The sequence below is a fragment of the Chlorocebus sabaeus genome, chromosome 23 (assembly GCF_047675955.1).
Source record: "Chlorocebus sabaeus isolate Y175 chromosome 23, mChlSab1.0.hap1, whole genome shotgun sequence".
Lineage (NCBI taxonomy): Eukaryota > Metazoa > Chordata > Mammalia > Primates > Cercopithecidae > Chlorocebus > Chlorocebus sabaeus.
In genome coordinates this window covers 11,018,268-11,038,205 of record NC_132926.1, presented here as the reverse complement: position 1 = coordinate 11,038,205, position 19,938 = coordinate 11,018,268, and the positions used below count along the sequence as shown (strand labels likewise).

Below are 19,938 nucleotides of genomic sequence, written 5' to 3'. Positions count from 1 at the left end.
ACCTGGAGTGGCCATTTCCCCCAAAGAACCCTGCCTCCCTTAGAAATAATGGTATTTGTAGACCACTGTCTGGGTGGGAACATTGCTTGTTAATACTGGGTTTAGGGTAGTCGGTTGATTAGATCAGACCAGACCCTTTGGAAAAACAAGGGAATGAACAATTTTAAGTACAGGTTGGCTGACAAGCTTTTCATAAGTCAACAGTCAATGTAACTACAGAGCTACCTTCAGTCTCAACCAGAGAACAGGTAGAATAGGTTACAGTAGTAAAAAGGCCATGCAGGGAAAGCAGATGAGCTTAAAAACACGCAAATACAGAATAATAGGTGTACCAATGCAGAAAATACATGGTTTTGACTTAATATGTAGTCATGGGTCACTTAATGAATGATGGGGATACGTGCTGAGAGAGGCACCATTAGGTGATTTCGTCGTGTGAACATCAGAGTCTACTTCCGTGAATTTAGGTGGTATAGCCTACCATACATCTAAGCTTTAAGGTACAACCCATGCCTCCAAGGCTACAAACCTATGCAGTATAGGTGAACTGAATACTATAGGCACTTGTATCAATAGTATTTGTGTCTCTAACAGAGGTATGGTAAAAATAAAGATAAAATGGCATACCTATATAGGGCACTGGAATGAATACAGCTTGCAGAAGGGGAAGTTGCTGAGTGAGAATGAAAAGCCTGGGACATTACTGTAAACTATAAACATGGTATACTTAAATGTTAAATATAAAAATGTTTTTCTTCATTAATCTTAGCTTACTGAACTTCATAAACTTTAAAAACTTTGACTCATAATACTTAAAAAACTACAAAAACACATTTATGTTGCCCAGGCTGGAGTGCAATGGTGTGATCTTGGTTCACTGCAACCTCCGCCTCCTGGGTTCAAGCAATTCTCCCGCCTCAGCCTCCCAAGTAGCTGGGATTACAGGCACCTGCCATCATGCCTGGCTAATTTTTTTCTTTTTCTTTTTTTTTTTTTTTGGTATTTTTGGAAGGGTTTCACCATGTTGGCCAGGCTGGTCTCGAACTCCTGACCTCATGTGATCTACCCACTGGGTAGTGCTGGGATTACAGGCGTGAGCCACTGTGCCCGGCCTCAAAAATACCTTCTTACTCTGTACATTTCTATTAAGTTTTTTTCAACTTTTTTGTTAACTAGACGTAGGCTTACCATAGGGTTATTAGCCTAGGCCTACCATAGGGTCAGGATCATCATCAAGTCACTCATCCACCGTACATTGTCCCACTGGAAGGTCTTAAGGGGCAATAAGACGATGCTGTCATCTATAACATTGCCATCTGGAATACTGCCTGAGGCCCTTTTTTTTTTTTTTTGGTTAAGGATAACACTGATAAAATGCAATAAATATGTAAATCAGTAACATTTATTTTCATAGTATCAAGTATGTGCTGTACATAATTGCATGTACAGGTTTCTTTGCACCAGCATCATGAACATGAGTAATGCATCTGCTACAATGGTCAGCTCCCTTTTAGTCTGGGTCCACCATACAGGTGGTCTGTTGTTAACCAAACCATCGTTAAGTAGCTTTTATTTTTGTTCTGTTTTTTGAGAGAGAGTCTTGCTCTGTTGCCCAGGCTGGAGTGCAGTGGTGCAGTTTTGTCTCTATAACTTCTGCCTCTCGGGTTACAGTGAGTAACCTTCTGCCTCAGCCTCCCAAGTAGCTGGAATTACAGGCAACATGCCACCATGCCTAGCTAATTTTTATATTTTTAATAGAGACAGCATCTCACCATGTTGGCCAGGCTGGTCTCGAACTCCTGACCTCAGGTAATCTGCCCGCCTTGGCTTCCCAAAATTCTGGGATTACAGGTGTGAGCCACAGCGCCCAGCCAGCTTTTTTTCTTTTTTTCTTAACAGATAAAATCGTTTTTTTTTTTTCTTTTTTTTTTTGACAGGGTCTCAGTCTCTTGCCCAGGCTGGAGTGCAGTGGTGTGATCTTGACTCACTGCAGCCTCCGCCTCCCGGGTTCCAGTGATTCTCTCACCTCAGCCTCCCGAGTAGCTGGGACTACAGGCGCACGCCACCACACTCGGCAAATTTTTGTATTTTGTATAGAGATGGTTTCACCATATTGGCCGGGATGATCTCAAACTCCTGACGTCAAGTGATCCATTCGCCTCAGCTTCCCAAAGGTCTGGGATTACGACCCGCTATGTAGCTCTTGATAGTACTAGCTTAATGAGCAAGGAGAGATGAGCATTGTATAGGGTGTGAGTCTTTTCTTGGAAATTGTCCAAGAAAAAAGAAGTTGAGGGTTACAAGTTTGTACTGAGCCTATTATAAAGGTGGCCTGGACTCTGGAAATACAGGGTTAAAGTTTAAGAAAGTGAGGCTACTTTTTAGCCAGTTCCTTAATGAAAAGCCAGTTGCTCCCTGACTCGTGGACTTGGCAGTAGAGGTCCCAAGATTTAATGCTGTGCGTGTTCTAGGAGCTGGCTTTGAGAAAACTTTACAGCCTATTTGTGCTAAGGGTCTACTTTGCTGATTATCTGATACTACTGAAGACAGTGCTGCTTGAGGGTGCTTGTCCTTTTTTTTTTTTTTTGAGACGGAGTCTCGCTCTGTCCCCCAGGCTGGAGTGCAGTGGCCGGATCTCAGCTCAGTGCAACCCCCACCTCCCAGGTTCAGGCGATTCTCCTGCCTCAGCCTCCTGAGTAGCTGGGATTATAGGTGTGTGCCACCACGCCCGACTAATTTTTGTATTTTTAGTAGAGACACGGTTTCATTGTGTGGGTTAGGCTCCTGTCAAACTCCTGACCTCATGATCCGCCCACCTCAGCCTCCCAAAGCGCTGGGATTACAGACTTGAGCCACCGTGCCCGGCCTGTCCTGTGTTCTTAGGCTAGATGTTTTCCATCTCTGTCTCCACAATATTTGTACTCCACAGATTCCCTGAATCCTAGGCGTCTTCTCCGTCAAGACTGGGAAGAAGTGGAAAACAAGTGGAAAGATTGCAGTGCTCAGTTTACTTGCACACTTGAACAAAGGGATTTAGATACATACTTTGTCTTAGACAAAAGTTCTAGGTGCTTAGGGTTAGTCAGTAGGCAAGGCATCGAGATACTCTGCAGGGCTTTCATTTCATTGTGTTACCAGTCAACATACATTCTTAACTCCCCTCAGAAAATTGCCTGAGTTTATTAACTTAGAGCTGTGAATTTAATGCAGATGTGTCTGATTCCGACCCCAAAATAGCACATGGCTGCATAGCCCAAGCTACAGTACCCTTACCTGGACTGGTAACAGCTAGCTTTCTTAGTGCCCTGCTTACTCCAGCTACTAAGAATGCAGTGGGATGGTGTAACAGCATTCCACTTCATTCTTAGCCAGGGTAAAGCTTGTTTAACAAACTGATTTTTGACTCAGTTTCAAAGCCCTTAATTGACAAATTGTGGCATATCTATACTATGAAATACTCTCCCATGATGAAAAAGAATTGACTACTGCAAAATGCAACAGCGGACCAATCTCAAACATGCTCAGCCAGACACAAGCACATACTAGGTGGTTCTGTTTATGTGAAATGGAAAATAAACCAGTGCCAGATAAATGATTGCTTGGGACCAGTAATTGGGGGCTGGAAGATTGCCTGAGAAGAGGTGGTGTTTGTACCTAGATGCATTTCTCAGAACTGAACCATACACTTAAAACCGATGCATGGCAAAACTGGTACCCTTAAGCCATTGATGGCTACTTCATTTCCTGTGAAGGCCTGGTCAGGAACGTTGCCTGCTTTCACCCTCATCTCTTGCCACACTCTCCCTGGCTAACCCTGCCAGTCGCCTAGCCTTTTTCCACTGGAGGCACTTTGCATTTTTTACCTGGAATATTCCTTTGCATGGCTATTTCCTGTCTTTGGGTCTTGGCCTAAATGTTACCAAGAGGTCTTCTGGCTTGCTGTATCTCCTGTACTGTTCATCTCATCCCACTGGTGTCTCTCAAAGCACTGGTAACAAGCCAGCATTTATCTCTTGGTGTATTTGCTTATGGCTCATCTTCCCTAGTGGAGACGGAGTACTTTTTTAGTGCAGGGATCTTGCCTTTCAGTGAGGGCCCGACACTGTAGGATCTCAATAAATTGTGATTGAACTAGTAAGAAGTGACTACTAAAATAGTGGTATACATTAAGTGTTGTATGAACATGCTAAATCCAGATAGAACCCATTTAAGATTCAGGCATATGGTAAATAGGTCATATTGGTAAATAGGTACATGAAACCAGACGTGAGGGTGTGAGTGGTGGGGAAAAGAATGTGTAGTATAAAATTGATTGGAGTCAAAAGACCTTCTGACTAGATGCCTCTTCAACTGTAAATTGGAAGTGATCTTGCCTCCCTACTTGATAAAATTGTTCAGAAAGAAATGTGAAAATAACCTGAAAACCATAATTAGGATTATTAGTTAGCTAAAATGTTTGGAGTTTTCATTGTGTGCCAGACACTCATTGAGTACTCATAACTCTGTGAGAGTCGTTACTGTTCTTAGCCATATTTTGTAGAGGAGGAAGCAGAGTCTCAAACCGTTGCTTGCTGGAATTTGTAAGTAAATGTTGGTGACAGTATTCAAATGCACTACCTCTGACTCCTGAGTTTATGCTCTTACTCAGAAGTGTTCTCTTGGCTGGACTTTTTGGTCAGTCTGATTTGTTTGATAGGTGAGATTGGCAAATATACTTTATCTGAGCATTGAAAAATACTGCAAGCATTTTAGATAGGGTATAAATAATTATATACCCATTCCATTCACAAGTAATAAAAAATAGTAACAGTATAGAAAATTTGAAGCATGATTCTTAGCCAGGAGATACTTCAAACTAGCAGATGGTAAGCCAAAAACCCCTCTTGACTGGGTTTGTCAATCTTCCTATAAAGCAAGATCAAAGATGGTGGCAATGACTCAGGTCATCGGTGGGAGAATTTCTGTCCATTTCTATTTATGGTTCGTCATTGCATCCTATCTTGGGATCGGTTCATTTTCTCCAGAACTTGGGAAGTTACGAGTAACTTTGCAAGTCCAGCTCTGGCAATCAGAACGTCTAAGTAAATTCAGCTCAAAAGCTTCATGCAGGAATTTTCGCCATCACTCAGCACCTGGTTTTGAAAAGGTTTTCTGCACTTGTGTCCAGTGTTGAAACAGAGGCTATCTGTTTAAAATAGCCTCAGCTTTGAAAGGGAACTTAAAATAGCTTGCAAGGAGGCCTGATATTTGGAACAATTACTAATGTTTTATATTCATGGCTTCAGGATATAGCACTGTTCCACAGTCCTACCTCAGTTTATGCTCTAGTGGACCATCAACCATTGCCAACGCAGGGAGGCTTTAACCAAACAGTCCAGATTCCTGAGTTTTGGTTGAGGCTGTACTCCAATGTCTTTCTCACTGACCTATTTTCCTTAGCATCAGGCCTAAGCAGAGCTTGGCTGACACCGGCTCTAGACAGTGAGGCTGGTGCGTGACAAGAACATCTACGTTTTGGGGTTGGTGGGAAGGACAGGACTTATGCCTCTGGAAGGGGCGGAGGCGGTGAGAATCAGTGTCCTGAATGGGACCCTGGTTAAAGGAACGAAGCTGCATAGTATGCAAACGGAGGCAAGTCTCAGCCCGGTTTTGGGAGGAGGCCGGAAGAGGGCCTCAGCGTGGTCGCTGACCAGAGTCCTGGCTGCTCCCCGGCGTGCAGCCGTCCGTGCTGGGGTTGCAGTGACGTCTCGGGGCCGCTTGGTGGTAGCCGTGTGTTTCCAAAGCTGGCTCGCCTACGGGAGAGCCCAGCTGGGATCCCGTGAACCGACCCCAGAGCCCTGGAGGCGGCAAGGGGTGGGAAGGAGAGACGCCCTGGAGCCCCCTTCGCAGCGGCAGGGACGTAAGAAGAGAAAGGGGGCTCACTTAAGTGTGTTGCCAGTCAAGAGGGTGGCTGGGAAACTCCACGATCACAGAGCGGGTAAAAGCGACCCCCATTCAGTGGAGCCGCCCCGGGGCTGGGTCTGACCCGCCCCTTCTCGGCTCCCCACTGGAGCGCTGGTGAGTGCGACTAGCGAATGTGGGCAGGTGAGGACGCTCCGTACCTAACTGCTTTCTTGGGGAGCATCGCCTGCCCAATTTGGGCAACGTTTGCGCGGAGGAGCGGGTCACTGCGTTCGGGCGCAGAGCTCCGACGGCTTCCAGCGCTCACCAGCTTCAGTTTCGTGGGTCCTGCCGCTTCGGAGCTGCCGGTTCCTTCGCCGAGTCTGAGCGCCTCCCCTCCAACCCCGAGCCGCCAGGAGGAGGAGGAGGAGGCAGCGAGAGGCCGCGGCAGGCAGGCGAGCAGGCAGGGCCGCCTTTGATGTGGGCTGGGCGCACCCAGGCGAGCTGAGCGCCCGTCCGGCCGCGCCCCGAGGGGGGGAGCCCCCAGGCCCCGCATCCTCATTGTGCCGGCTCTGGCCCGGGCCCGCCCCCGGCCCCCCGCCCCCTCGCCGCCCGCGCGTAGAAAACGCCCCGGCCGCCGCCAGTGGTGGGAGGCGGCGATGCGCACGGCCGGAGAGACGCGGAGGAGGAGACATGAGCCGGCGGGCGCCCAGACGGAGCGGCCGTGACGCTTTAGTGCTGCAGCCGCGCGCCCCGACCCCGGAGCGCTGACCCCTGGCCTCACGCAGCTCCGCGCCCGGGCCGGAGAGTGCAACCCGGCTTCCAGCCCCGCCGCGCATGCTGTCCCCGAACTGAGCCGGGAAGCCAACCTCCCACGGACGCCCGGACGGCTGCCGGCCAGCAGTGAGCAAGCTTCCCCGCACCGGCCAGGCGCCTCCTGCACAGCGGCTGCCGCCCCGCAGCCCCTGCGCCAGCCCGGAGGGCGCAGCGCTCGGGAGGAGCCGCGCGGGGCGCTGATGCCGCAGGGCGCGCCGCGGAGCGCCCCGGAGCAGCAGAGTCTGCAGCAGCAGCAGCCGGCGAGGAGGGAGCAGCAGCAGCGGCGGCGGCGGCGGCGGCGGCGGCGGAGGCGCCCGGTCCCGGCCGCGCGGAGCGGACATGTGCAGGCTGGGCTAGGAGCCGCCGCCTCCCTCCCGCCCAGCGATGTATTCAGCGCCCTCCGCCTGCACTTGCCTGTAAGCGCCCGCGCGCGGGGCTGCCCACCCTGCCTGGCCGTCTGTCCGTGTGCCTGTGCCCTGTGCCTCTGTCTACCCGCCCGTCCGTTCGCTTGACTGTTCGACTGCGTGTCTGTCTGTCCGTGCGCCCCCCTCCTCAGGTCCCACTGACCGCTTCTCCATCTGTTTCCCGCAGGTGTTTACACTTCCTGCTGCTGTGCTTCCAGGTACAGGTACGTGGGCTCCTGACTCTGACCTCCTCCCGCCCCTGCCTCGCGGTACAGGCCGACCCCTCTTCCCTGGCCGCGCCCCCTCCCTGTGCCCCACCCCTCATGGGCGCCGAGCCCAGTGCACCTGTTCCCAGGGCGCGGAAGGGCGGCTCCGCGCGCGCCCTGCGCCGGCGGGGGACCGGCCAAGGGCAAGGGGCTCTGCCGCGGGGCCCGAGGCGGCGCTGGCTGTCGCGGCCCCTGTCGGCCTCGGCAGGAAGGAGATCCCGCAGACCCGGCGGGCTCAGCCGCAGCAATATACCCGGCTCTAAGACCCCTGCCCGCAGTCAGCGAGGGGTAGGACCTGGGGATTTTCTCTGCCAACCTTCCCTTAACATCACCGCTTCCAAACAAAAAGGCTTTCAACCGAGTAGATTTCGAGTCCAGGGAGAAAGCTTCAGTTGTAAATTACTCTGTGGTTTTGAAGGCGCTTGCAGCACTGAGACACACATACAGACACACACACGCCCGGGACAAGGGGAACCTCGAGGGCGCCTAGGCCGAGTGGCCGTTGCCCGCGAGGCCGCTCCCGGACGGGCCACGCTCCGCACTCCCTCGCCTAAGGTGGTGCAGCCCTCCTTGGTTCCCCGCCTGCTCCCCGTTCGCTCGCTCTCCGTGAATCAGAAGAGGGCTTGGCGCTCAGCCTGGAAAGCACTTGCTAAAATCTGATCTGTTACTTCAGCAGCTTTCAGACTCGGGAAGGTCTTGGCACACAGACAGTTGGAACGCTCTGGCTTCCAAAGCCGTAGAAATGAAGGAAAAAGGGTTGGGGGGAGGGAGAGAGAAGAGCGAAAAAGGGAGCCGACTTCAGCCCCGATTAGAACCAGACTAGGGCTGCCTCTGCATGTTGGGGGTGGGGGGGGGCGGCGGGCAAAGGGAATAGGAAGCGTCAGCTCCCCAAGCCCCCACCCACCTAGTGCTGCAAGGGGCCAGGCCAGGAGGAACTGGACACAGGCCAAAAGAAGGTTGTCTGACCCTTCCCCCTCGGTGGAAGGCAGGTGGCTTTCCGGGATTAGAGAAGAATCTTAGACCTTAGCCTTCTGGATTCAGGAGATCCCCAGAGCAAGTCTTAAGCACAGGAAATTGGTGGTTCTCCCGGTTTTCTGGCTCAAGGAGTGTTGTGTGCCTTGAGCACTGCTGCGACTCAGCAGCCTCTCGCAGTGTTTGGCGGTGGTGGGCCTGTTATCCTCCCTCCACACCCAGGAGAGGCACTGAGTACCTTCCTGATAGGCACTGAGCTGGGGGCATCCAGTAGGGCTTGGGGACGGAAGGGTGGACAGACTGATGGGTTCTTTCCTCCTGTTGGCCAGGCTGGGGTCCCCAGTGACTCCTTGAATCAATATAACTGGAGTCAGTAACTTAAGACTGGCTGTTTGCCAAAGCAGATGTGACCCTGTGTGGTGATGGGGGCGGGGGTGGGGAACGGCTGGTGTCAAAGAGGGAGGCCAGTGCCAGGCATGGCCTGCCTGGTCTGCAGCTGAGTCCCCAAGCAGAGGGCAGGCCCTGGGGTCACTCCAGGGGGTCTGCTTGTCTGACCTGGGCAAGAGCTCTTTTCCAGAGTTCTGAGCCTGGGGGCAGGAGTGATGAAATGGGCATGGAGTAGCAGGGAGGCCTGCAGACGTGTGGCTCAAGCCTCTGGATGCCTGCTGCTCTTGGTTCTTCTTGAAGTGGGGCCCAGGAGGGGCTGCTGTGTGGTCTTTGTGTTCTCCGGGGGAGCTGGAGGGAGGGAGTGTGGACTCTGCATCCCACCTCCACCTCCTGGCCCGAGCTAGAGCCAGCATCTTGGGAAAGAGCTGGGTGGTCTGCCCTGGTTAGGTCAAGAGGCAGCCTTAGAGCAGGTGAGGGAACCTCCTCTCCCCACCACCTCCACCTTCCCCCTTCCTTCGCCCCTTTGTCCCCACCGGCCTTTCTGCATCCAAAGTGCCATAGGACAGATGTTTTTAACCCATGGTCCATGTACCCTTGGAGTGTCAAAGGATGGGATTGTGGGAGGGGGAGGGCCCTGAAACGTCGCACAAAAATGGTGCTCAAATGTGCTGTGTCTGGAAGAGGGGTTGTCTGCTCCCCACAGAGTTTCAAAACATCTATGACCCCTAAAGATAAAGAAATGTTATCCTGGGAGTTATGGGCAAGGTTGTCAGGCTTATGTCCCCATTTACACTATAGGAACAAAAGTCGGGTGGCCTTAATGGTTGAAATGAGGGGTGGGAGCCACATGACGTTAACTGCCAGGAATCTGAGGCCTGCTCCCTGCTGAGGTTTGGGTAGGCTGCACTTAGCGGGTAGCAACTGAAGCTCCTTCAGGGTGAGCAGGGCCCAGGGAAGCCTCTGTGCATGGAGGGAAGGGCTCAGGGCTTTGCAATCCAGTGGCCTAGGCCTGAACCCCAGCTCCAGCTCCATCTTTCCCTCTCTGTGGATCCCCAGAGTCTTCGCTGCATCATTTGTGAAATGGTTGGTCATGGAGTTAAACTGGTATATGATAGGGGTGGGGAAGTTTTGCCAGTTCTCATCCCCCCAGGAAGGCACGCTGTGCCTGCTGGGAAATGGATGTGCCTACACCCTTCCCTCCCCCACCTCAGTGTTTTCCAGGACTGGTCCAGTCTCAGCAGTGGAGTTTCTGGGCCCCTCCTTTCCTCCTGTCCATCGCTACCAGGCTCAAAATGGGTCCCTGCCCCCAGCTACGTTTCCATGATCACATTCAATGCCAGACACCATCCTGCCCACCCCCAAAGTGGTGAGCCCCGCCCTCACCCGCTGGCCACCCTAGGAAGTAGGAAGCTGGGAATTTAATAAAATCCCTTCATCCCTTCTCCACACGACTCAGGACACCGTAGATAGCTCAAATTGGAAGAATTTTAAAAATTTCCGTGGGGAGCAAGCGGCGTGACCAGTAAATTGCTTTTCTGCACTTGGCTGAGCTCTGACAATGACACCGGGCTGGGCCTTTCCCGCAGCTCGGCCGGCACCTGCCTGACATTGTTCCTGCCGCCAGGCTCGGCTAGGTCCTGGCCTTCCCCAGACAGACCAGGCATGATGCAGGCCAGGATGGGCGGGGTGCGGGGGGGCATCCCCTGGCCTCTTGTCCCTCCTGCCAGCCCCTTAGCCCCTTGTCCCTCCTGCAGCGCCACTTCTTCTCTCACCACAAGAAGTGTTCAAGTTTGGAAGTTTCCTTCCATGCCCCCTCTTGGCATGACCACCCCCACACCCAGCCTCCTCAGTGAGGTTTAGACCCTTTCTTTAAGCTGGCTAGGATGGGGAAGCTGGAGACAGTGTCCTTTGGGACAAAAAGAGGATGCGATGCTCTGTTAGTGGATGGCACATTTTTGTTTTTTTTTTTTTTTTGAGCTCTGTCACCCAGGCTGAAGTGCAGTGGCGTGATCTCGGCTTACCGCAACCTCTGTCTTCTGGGTTCAAGTGACTCTCCTCAGCCTCCCAAGTAGCTGGGATTATAGGTACACACCACCATGCTGGGCTAATTTTTGTATTTTTAGTAGAGACAGGGTTTCACCACGTTGGCCAGGCTGGTCTCAAACTCCTAACCTCAGGTGATCTGCCTGCCTTGGCCTCCCAAAGTGCTGAGATTACAGGTGTGAGCCACCCACCTGGCTTTTTAATTTCTTAAAGCAACATCATCCATCCATCCACAGTCAGGTATTCATTCAGCACATGCTTGCTGGGAGCCTGCTTCTTGCTGCCTTGGGAATAAGGTCTGGTCAGTCCCTGGCCTCTAAGTTTAAAGGGAGAAAGTGCCAGATGAGCAGAGTCTTGTCTATTCTGCTCCTCTCCCAGCACTGTGAAGTGGAGTGAGGCAGGCACATACATCTTCCTTCCGTTTAGCAGGGGAAGAAACTGAGTCCGAGGAGCAGTGATTTGCGTGAAGGAAAAAGAAGGTGCTTGTAGAAATTCTAAAGTGTCCCTTACATTGGGAAGCTGGTTCGGTTCTTTCAACCGTTCTACAGGGAGGGCAAGGTAAGAGAGGGTAACAATTCTGTTTCACAGATGGAGAAACCGAGGCACAGAATGAGGAAGGGATTTGTTCAAGGTCATAACTGAGACCCAACATGCTGGATTCAAGATCTTGTATTCTTTCTGCCATAGCAGATGGACCTTCTTCTCAAAGGATCCTGAAATTATTCAGAAATAATATTGGTGTGCCCATGGAGTCCTTAGGGACATGCTAGGGCTCTGTAGTGAGATTCTCTTTGGATTCTGGTGTAGGGGGGGATGTTGAGAGCCCAGATAGGCGTCTCTGGGCTTGAGGGTGTCTGACTTGGAGTCTGCAGGTCCTGATCCTCCTGGAATGTGTTGATCTGAGAGGGTCCCAGAGTTAGAGGGGGATACTTGGGGGCTGGGGCCTGGAGAATTCAGCAGTCCTCTTCCAGACTTTCCCCAGCGGAGGAGGAGGGGAAGGGGGAGGGGGCGGGGCTCCCCACCAGCATTCCTGAAGCTCGGGAGTGTCACCCGCTCTGAGATAAGGAGGTGGATTTTTAGAATTTCTTGTGATTGGCACGACCAGTGTCAGCAGGCTTGGGGCAACCCATCAGGGTCACAGATGCAGCCTCTACCCTGCCCTGGGCAGCTCCAAGGACACATTGGACCCCCAAAGGGAGACTAGAGGGAGATCGGGAAGAGATTTCCATTTTCTGCAGGGCCTTTTGGTTCTGACCTAGTCCTCTAGCAGGAGACTTGTGGGTGTGGAAAATTGGGGTGCAGGCACATCAAGCCACCAAAAACAACAACAGTATTCATGGTGGCCACCAGGTATAGTGCGCTCACTACAGACCAAGTGCTTTTTTTGTTATTGTTGTTGAGATGGAGTCTTGCTCTATTGCCCAGGCTGGAGTGCAATGGTGCAATCTCGGCTCACTGCAACCTCTGCCTCCCAGGTTCAAGCAGTCCTTCTGCCTCAGCCTGCATGCCACCACATCTGGGTAATTTTTGTGTTTTTGGTAGAGATGGAGTTTAACCATGTTGGCCAGGCTGGTCTTGAACTCTTGACCTCAGGTGATCCACCTGCCTTGGCCTCCCAAAGTGCTGGGATTATAGGCGTGAGCCACCGCACCCGGCTGCCGTGTGCTTTTTTGTTTTGTTTTGTTTTGTTTTTTGAGATGGAGTCTCACTCTGTCGCCCAGGCTGGAGTGCAGTGGCGCGATCTTGGCTCACTGCAAGCTCCGCCTCCTGGATTCATGTTATTCTCCTGCTTCAGCCTCCGGAGTAGCTGGGACTACAGGCGCCCGCCACCACGCCCGGCTAATTTTTTGTATTTTTAGTAGAGACGGGGTTTCACTGTGTTAGCCAGGATGGTCTTGATCTCCTGACCTCATGATCCGCCTGCCTCGGCCTCCCAAAGTGCTGGGATTACAGGCGTGAGCCACCGTGCCCGGCCTGCCATGTGGTTTTGCACATTGTTCAGGTCAAACCTCACAACCAGCGGAACTAGGGAATTCTACAGAGGAAGAAAAAGAGAGGCACTGGGGCATGAAGTAACCTGCTTTTGGTCACATAGCAAGAGAGAGGCAGAGCTGGATTCAACTCTGGGTCTGCCCGACTCTAGGACTCAAGCTTACTTGTCTGAGGGCTCTGGAGTGTGGCTCTGCCTTCTCTTTGCTGTGTGACCTTGGGCAAGTTACTTAACCTCCCTGGGTCTCAGCTTCTGCACGTGTACAATGGGAAAAAGCAACCAAGGAAACCGTCCCTATTGCCTCAGATAGTTGTGGAGGGACAGTGCATGATCCAAACTCTTGTTTGTAGTCCGGACCACGCTCCTATGCCTCTTACTCTAGGAGAGTTCCCTTGCCCCCTGCCCGTCCCCAGCAGGTATAGTGAGTCCTCCCCCAGGGCTGATGTCTTGTCATCACTGTGGGAGGGGAGGTGTTGATTTCTTCTTTCTTTGGGTGAGGGCTGCTCTGAGGAACCTCTGTATGCTCCTAGCTTTTGCTGTGTCAGCTCTTCTCTAACGCATAAGACCCCGTGGCAGTGCATGGAGGGGAGGGCTGGCCTTAGAAGGGGCTTGGGCCGGCCGGGCACGGTGGCTCAAGCCTGTAATCCCAGGACTTTCGGAGGCTGAGATGGGCGGATCACGAGGTCAGGAGATCGAGACCATCCTGGCTAACACAGCGAAACCCCGTCTCTACTAAAAAATACAAAAAACTAGCCGGGCGAGGTGGCGGGCGCCTGTAGTCCCAGCTACCCGGGAGGCTGGGGCAGGAGAATGGCGCAAACCCGGGAGGCGGAGCTTGCAGTGAGCTGAGATCCGGCCACTGTACTCCAGCCTGGGTGACAGAGCGAGACTCCGTCTCAAAAAAAAAAAAAAAAAAAAAAAAGAAGGGGCTTGGGCCTGCTGTCAGCACTTTGGGCCTGAGCATGGGGATTTGTTCTGAAACCCCAGCAGGTCAGTAGGCCCCTTGGGCTTCGGTCCGGCTTGCTAGCAGTGTGTTTGCTCTGACATCTCAGTGGCAAAAGGCCTCAGGCCATTCAAAATGCTGTTGTGCCAAGGATGGGGCCAAAGACAACCCCATGTGGGCCACAGAGAAGAATCCCTGAATACCTGGGTTCCAGTCCTGGCTCTGGCCTAGGCTCACTGACCTCTCTCTCTGAGCTTTGATTTACACGCCTGGGTATCAGTGAGGTGAGGTCAGTGGCTTCTGTAATGCTTGAATGCATAGGCTTTGGCGTAGGGGAAACCTAGGTTGCATCCTGGCTGTGCTTCTTGGCAGCTGCTCAGCAAATATTCCTTAACCTTCAATTTTCTACACCTCAGTGTCCCCATCTGTAAAATAGGATCATGAGAAATACCTATTTCTGGCCGGGTGCAGTAGCTCACGCCTATAATCCCAGCACTTTGGGAGGCCAAGATGGGCGGATCACTTGAGGTCAGGAGTTTGAGACCAGCCCGGCCAACATGGTGAAACCCCATGCCTACTAAAAATACCAAAAATTAGCCGGGCTTAATGGGTGCCTGTGATCCCAGCTACTCAGGAGGCTGAGACAGGAGAATCGCTTGAACTTGGGAGGCGGAGGTTGCGGTGAGCCAAGATCACGCCACTGCACTCCAGCCTGGACAACAAGAGCGAAACTCCATCTGAAAAAAAGAAAAAAGAGAGAGAGAGAAATACCTACTTCTTAAGGGTTATTGTGAGAACTAAGTGGGATATTGCACACAGAGTAGCTAGCACGATGGCAAAATACTCCATCAATAATTGAGTAAAAGTAATTGTTCAATCAATGATATTGTCTGTGTTAGGTACATAACATGCTATGGGGTGCTAGAGAAAGCTAGAAAGGATGTGTTCCTTGGATCAGTGGCATCAGGCCTCCTCCAGTCTGAGTTGGGAGCACAGGCTTTGGACTTAGTCTGGACTTAATTGCCACTCTACCACTCAAGACTGTGTGGCCTTGGGCAAGGCCCTTAACCTCTCTGAGTCTCCACTTCCTTACCATGGGCAAATGAAGGATACTAATCCCACTCCCCTGGCCTGTTGGTAGGAGTAATTGATGACCAGACATGTAGTGGGCACTTAAATATAGTGCTGCTCATCATCAACAATCCACCAACATTTACGGGACACTTGCTGCATACCTGGGCCTGGACTGGTTTTGAGGGGAATAAAGAAGGTATCCAAGGCTCTTCTTCCACGAAGAGATGGCACATACTTCGGGCAGCTCTTGTTTCCCCCAATCCCCATCCCACCTTCTGCCTTGGAATCGCATACCACTTGGCCACTGTCTTTGATCCAGGGCACTCTGTGGGGCTCACGGGGATGGATGGGTTCCAGGCCCAGCACGCTTCAGCTGGCCGTGTGATTGAGTGATTGACTGGCCTCTCTGTGACTTATCATTCCTGTAGGCATTAGGACAGAACCTCCCTCCCGGGGTTGCTGGAAGGGTGAGTTCCCCCTGCCCGGGGGATGCACTTGGCATAGCGCCTGGCTCATGATAAGTGTTGAGTAAACGTGAGCTGTGTATCTGCATTCAACTCTGGGGTGTCTCAAGGCCGGCTTGTCCACCAGCCCACGGGTTCTTGGAAGTCAAAGGGAGGTCTGACCCGTGCTGCAGGCACCATGGCACCTGGCACAGACCTGGCATGCTGGAGGAATGTTGGGTCAGTGAGTGGAGGTTTGGGGGAGAGGTTCTCTGGGGGTGGGGACCCGGACTGACTCCCCCCACCCACTTATCTGTGCCAGCGGCTGGGGCACAGCGAGGGCCAGCACCTATCCTAGCCCTTGGAGACTTGAGAGGAACGGGGGGGTATGTGCTGGAGAGCAAGAACTCAAGGGTGCAGCGGGGACTCTGATGACAGGCCCGGAACCAGACTCTGGGGCAAGAGGGTCTGGCCTGGGTCGATGCTTCATGTAGATCTTCAAATAAGAGCAAACCGGGTGAAGAGGACACTGTGAGCCTCCGTGTGACTGGGGTGGCTGGCGCATCCATTCCCAGGAATGGGGGTGATGGAAAAGACTGTGGTGGGTTTTGAATGCTGGAATAAAGGGCTTGTTTGTTATCTCATGGGCATGGATGGCTACTCTCCCTACCCGGGGGCTTTAGAGAGCTGGAATTGAAACAGGGATCGGTGGGAAGAGGAAAGGGAGGGAGAGAACAGGGCATCGTCTTTATGGCTCCAGGGTTGACTGCCTGCAGCAGCGGGGCCCATATTGACGATCTGTACCATGAAGGCTGATGTATGGGGAGAGGAAGCCAACCCTCAGGCCCAGCCCCCTATCCTGCAGCGCCCCCTCCCCTGCTGATGGCTCAGCCCCGCCAATCAATACATTGATAGCCCTGGGAGCTTAATGGACAGGCTGGGGGGTGGGGAAGGGCCCTTTGCGGCATCACTGTCTGTCCTGGCTGAGTTGGTGTGCGGAGTGTGACAGGCAAGAGGCCAGAAGCCTGGGGTTGAGGACGTGGGGGCACCCATTGGAGCCACGCTCAGATTCAGGGTGGGCCCAGCCTTCCTCCTCCCCTTTCTGTCCATGGGAAACTCATGGGCTTCAGATCCAGAGATGGGTTCAGATCGTGGCTCTGTCAGTTTCTGTTCAATTTGGGCCAGTCTCGTGGCCTCTCTGTGTCTTCCTTTGTCACCTGGAACACAGGGATAGTAATAGTTTCGGCTGCTCAGGTTGTGTGAGGAGTGGACATGGGCCTGGCATGGGGGCAGGTGCCCAGCCAGTGGGAGCCAACGTGAGCTTCACTCTCAATGACAGTAATCCAGAGAGTGCCCCTGGGGCCAGAGTCCAGGAAGAGTTAGGGGAGCTGCATTTTCAGGTGGAGAGAGTGGATTTTCTCTCCACAGTGGAGACTGCATTTTCGCTGGAGAGGAGTGAAGGTCTCCAGTTTGAATCCAGAGTTTGGAGAAGATCTGAAAGCCTTGGCTGTCCCGATGCTGCTGCTGCTGCTGGAGGAGGCAGGTGGTGTGGAAGGTGGCTGAAAGTCTGGGGGCTGCCCCTCCTGGGACCAGGGAAACCTTCCCTTTCTGGGCAGGTTGCCTGGAGACAGGAGCATGGGTTACATGAAGCGTCAAGGATCAGAGGATGGGGACCTGGGCGGGAGAGGCTGTGGGGCCCCATCCCTCTCTCTTGAGTGGGAGCAGAAGGCTTAAGGGCTCCAGCTTTTTTGTGGACAATATTCCAACCCCCTTGCCCCCAAACTATGGCCTGTGGCCTGAACCAGTTGTCATCCTGGAAAAGTAGAAAGGAGGTGGGTGAGGAAGAGGAGGGAGAACAGTGGCAGGTGAGGGCAAAGCAGGAGAGAGCCTGGGCTGGATTTGAATCTTGGTTTCTCACCAATTCTGTGACATAAAACAAGTGTTGTAACCTCTCTGAGCCTCAGTTTCCCTCTCTGTAAAATGGGGATATAATCATACCAGGTTGGGCGCAGTGGCTCACGCCTGTAATCCCAGCACTTTGGGAGGCCGAGGCGGGTGGATCATGAGGTCAGGAGTTCAAGACCAGCCTGGCCAAGATGGTGAAACCCCGTCTCTACTAAAAACTACAAAAATTCACCAGGCGTGGTGGCAGGCGCCTGTAATCCCAGCTACTCCAGAGACTGAGGCGGGAGACTCGCTTGAACCTGGGTGGCAGAGATTGCAGTGAGCCAAGATCGCACCATTGCACTCCAGCCTGGGCAACAGAGTAAGACTGTGTCTCAAAAAAAAATCATACCAAGTCCTAGGGTTGTTCTGGGCATTATATACGAAGATGTCCCTCAAGAGATTCTTAGCACAGAGGAAGTGCTCAACACACAGTGGCTGTTTAAGAGACAAAACAAAACTAAAGGAAAAAGAGTCATGATTGTTACTAATATAATCTCTTTCTGAGATACATGTTGTAAACAGTTCCCATTTTGCTGATGGGAAAACTGAGAGCTAAAGAAGTCAAATAACTTGGTTGACTGGGGGTGAAGCCAGGTGACAGCTAAGGTCAGTCAGTGCTGGTTGCTGTGTTAGTGTTGCCTGTGTGGTGTGTGTACATAGGTGATGTGTGATGTGATGCACATGTGTGGGAGGTGGAAAGGGGGGCCAGGAAAAAAGAGGAAAATCCCAAACATGCTTTTCAGCCATGAGTGGGCTGAAGAGGCTGAGGTCTTCAGGCCAGAGGGAGTGATGGAGGCTGTTGGATGCCCTGGTGTGAGATGGTACCTTGGTTGATCCCTGAAGCTGGCACTAGGCTGGGGGCTCACCTCAACCTCTTTTCACCCCGTGGAAGGTTCTTACCAAGGTGCCTAAGAGGGGAGGCTTGCAAGGTAGACGGGGCTTGATTGTAAGGATGACACTTGGCTGTTGTCCCGGGTAATAGGGAGCCTGGGCAGGGACATGGCATCACATTTCGTGTTAAGAGCCGCACCGGGAGAGGATGGAACCGAAGGCAGAAGGTGGGTGGGCTCTGTGCCACTGAGCCCCATGATTGTCCCCAGGGCCGGGGGACCTTGGCAGGCTTGGGGGAGGGATTTGAGCCTCTTGGGGCCTCCTTGCCTCTGTGCAGTTGCTGCATTGGAAGAGTGAAGATTTCTACCAGAACTGAAGCCCTCAAGGCAGGGGAAGCAGGGGCTGGGGACAACTGGAATTGTAGGCTGAAGAGGACCCTAGGCCACCATGCTGTGAGAAAAGCTGCTTCCACCCAAAAGATAATCCATGTGCATGGCATGGCAGGCGAGGTAGAATGACAAAAGGCACCTTGTCTCCGTCGAAGACTTGCTTTATGCACCAACCCTTCTCTCCTTTTGAGAGTTGCAGCAGGCTGGGTATGGTGGCTCACACCTGTAATCCCAGCACTTTGGGAGGCCGAGGCGGGCAGATCACCTGAGGTCAGGAGTTTAAGACCAGCCTGGCCAATATGGTGAAACTCCATCTCTACCAAAAATACAAAAATTAGCTGGTGTGGTGGTGGGCACCTGTAATCCCAGCTACTCGGGGAGGCTGAGGCACGAGAATCGCTTGAACCTGGGAGGTGGAGGTTGCAGTGAGCTGAGATTGTGCCACTGCACTCCAGTCTGGGCGACAGAGTGAGACTCAGTCTCAAAAAAGAAAAAAAGAGTTTCAACAATTTGATTTTGTTCAAACTGCAACTTTTAAACACCCCTGATCATTGTATGCCTGGAGGGGTGTTAGCCAGGCCGATAGCAACATTGACTGTTCTGGGAAGACCTTGAAGATAGGTCCCCCTTGCAGGGCACCGAGCCAAGTGATCTGCCACCTGGCTAGTAGGACAGGAGAAGTGGATGTTCCCAAGGCAGCCCCACTATGCATGTACTCTGGCAGCAGACCTTGAAATGGGCTTTAACCGGTGCTCACCTCCACGGGTCATTGAGGTGCCATGTCTAGGGGTCATTTTCTTCTTATTCTTATTTTTTAAATTTTATTTATTTATTTATTTATTTATTTCAGACAGATTCTCACTCTGTCACCCAGGCTGGAGTGCACTGGTGCGATCTCTGCTCGCAGCAACCTCTGCCTCCCGGGTTCAAGTGATTCTCCGGCCTCAGTCTCTTGGGTAGCTGGGATTACAGGCGTGCACCGCCACACCTGGCTAATTTTTGTATTTTCAGTAGAGACAGGGTTTCAGTATGCTAAGATGGTGTTGAACTCCTCAAGCTGGTCTTAAACTCCTGGCCTCAAGTGATCCTCCCACCTCGGCCTCCCAAAGTGCTGAGCTACCGCGACTGGCCTAGGGGTCTTCTTAGCAGAGTGTCTGGAACAGAGGAATGCTGAGCAGTCAGTTGCCTTAACACATCCCTCTGTGGGGCACTCTGGCTGGTAAGTGGGAGGGCTGATGTTGGCCTCCAGGTTTCCCTCGTTTTTGGCCTCAGCCTTTTGGCATGCGTTTGCTGGTTGCCTTCTGAGGGCAGAGCTGAGATTCAGGGATGAACCAGTCACACTGGACTTGGGACAATAAGCCATTGCAGTAGAGTGTTTGGGGGCCCTCACCCAGCCTGGGAGGTGGGGCTAGGAAAGGCTTTGGGGTGGTGGGTGTCATACCCTCCAGAGGTCTTGCCTGGGAAGCCCGGGGTGCCTCCTGCCTTTCCAGGAGAACGGTCCTTGTTTCCAAACCAGAGGCCACCCCCCGCCACATCCCTGGGAGTTGATCTGG

General features: G+C 52.7%; 1 protein-coding gene across 1 annotated transcript in view; it reads left to right on the top strand.

Annotated features, from left to right (window-relative positions):
- Window positions 1-6,528: 6,528 nt before the first annotated feature.
- Window positions 6,529-19,938, top strand: part of FGF18 (fibroblast growth factor 18) — a 37,807-nt gene continuing 24,397 nt past the window's right edge. Inside the window, exons 1-2 of the mRNA XM_008015289.3 lie at window positions 6,529-7,112; window positions 7,288-7,324. Coding sequence (XP_008013480.1) covers window positions 7,081-7,112; window positions 7,288-7,324 — 69 coding nt within the window. The 5' untranslated portion in view covers window positions 6,529-7,080. The remainder of the gene's footprint in view (window positions 7,113-7,287; window positions 7,325-19,938) is intronic.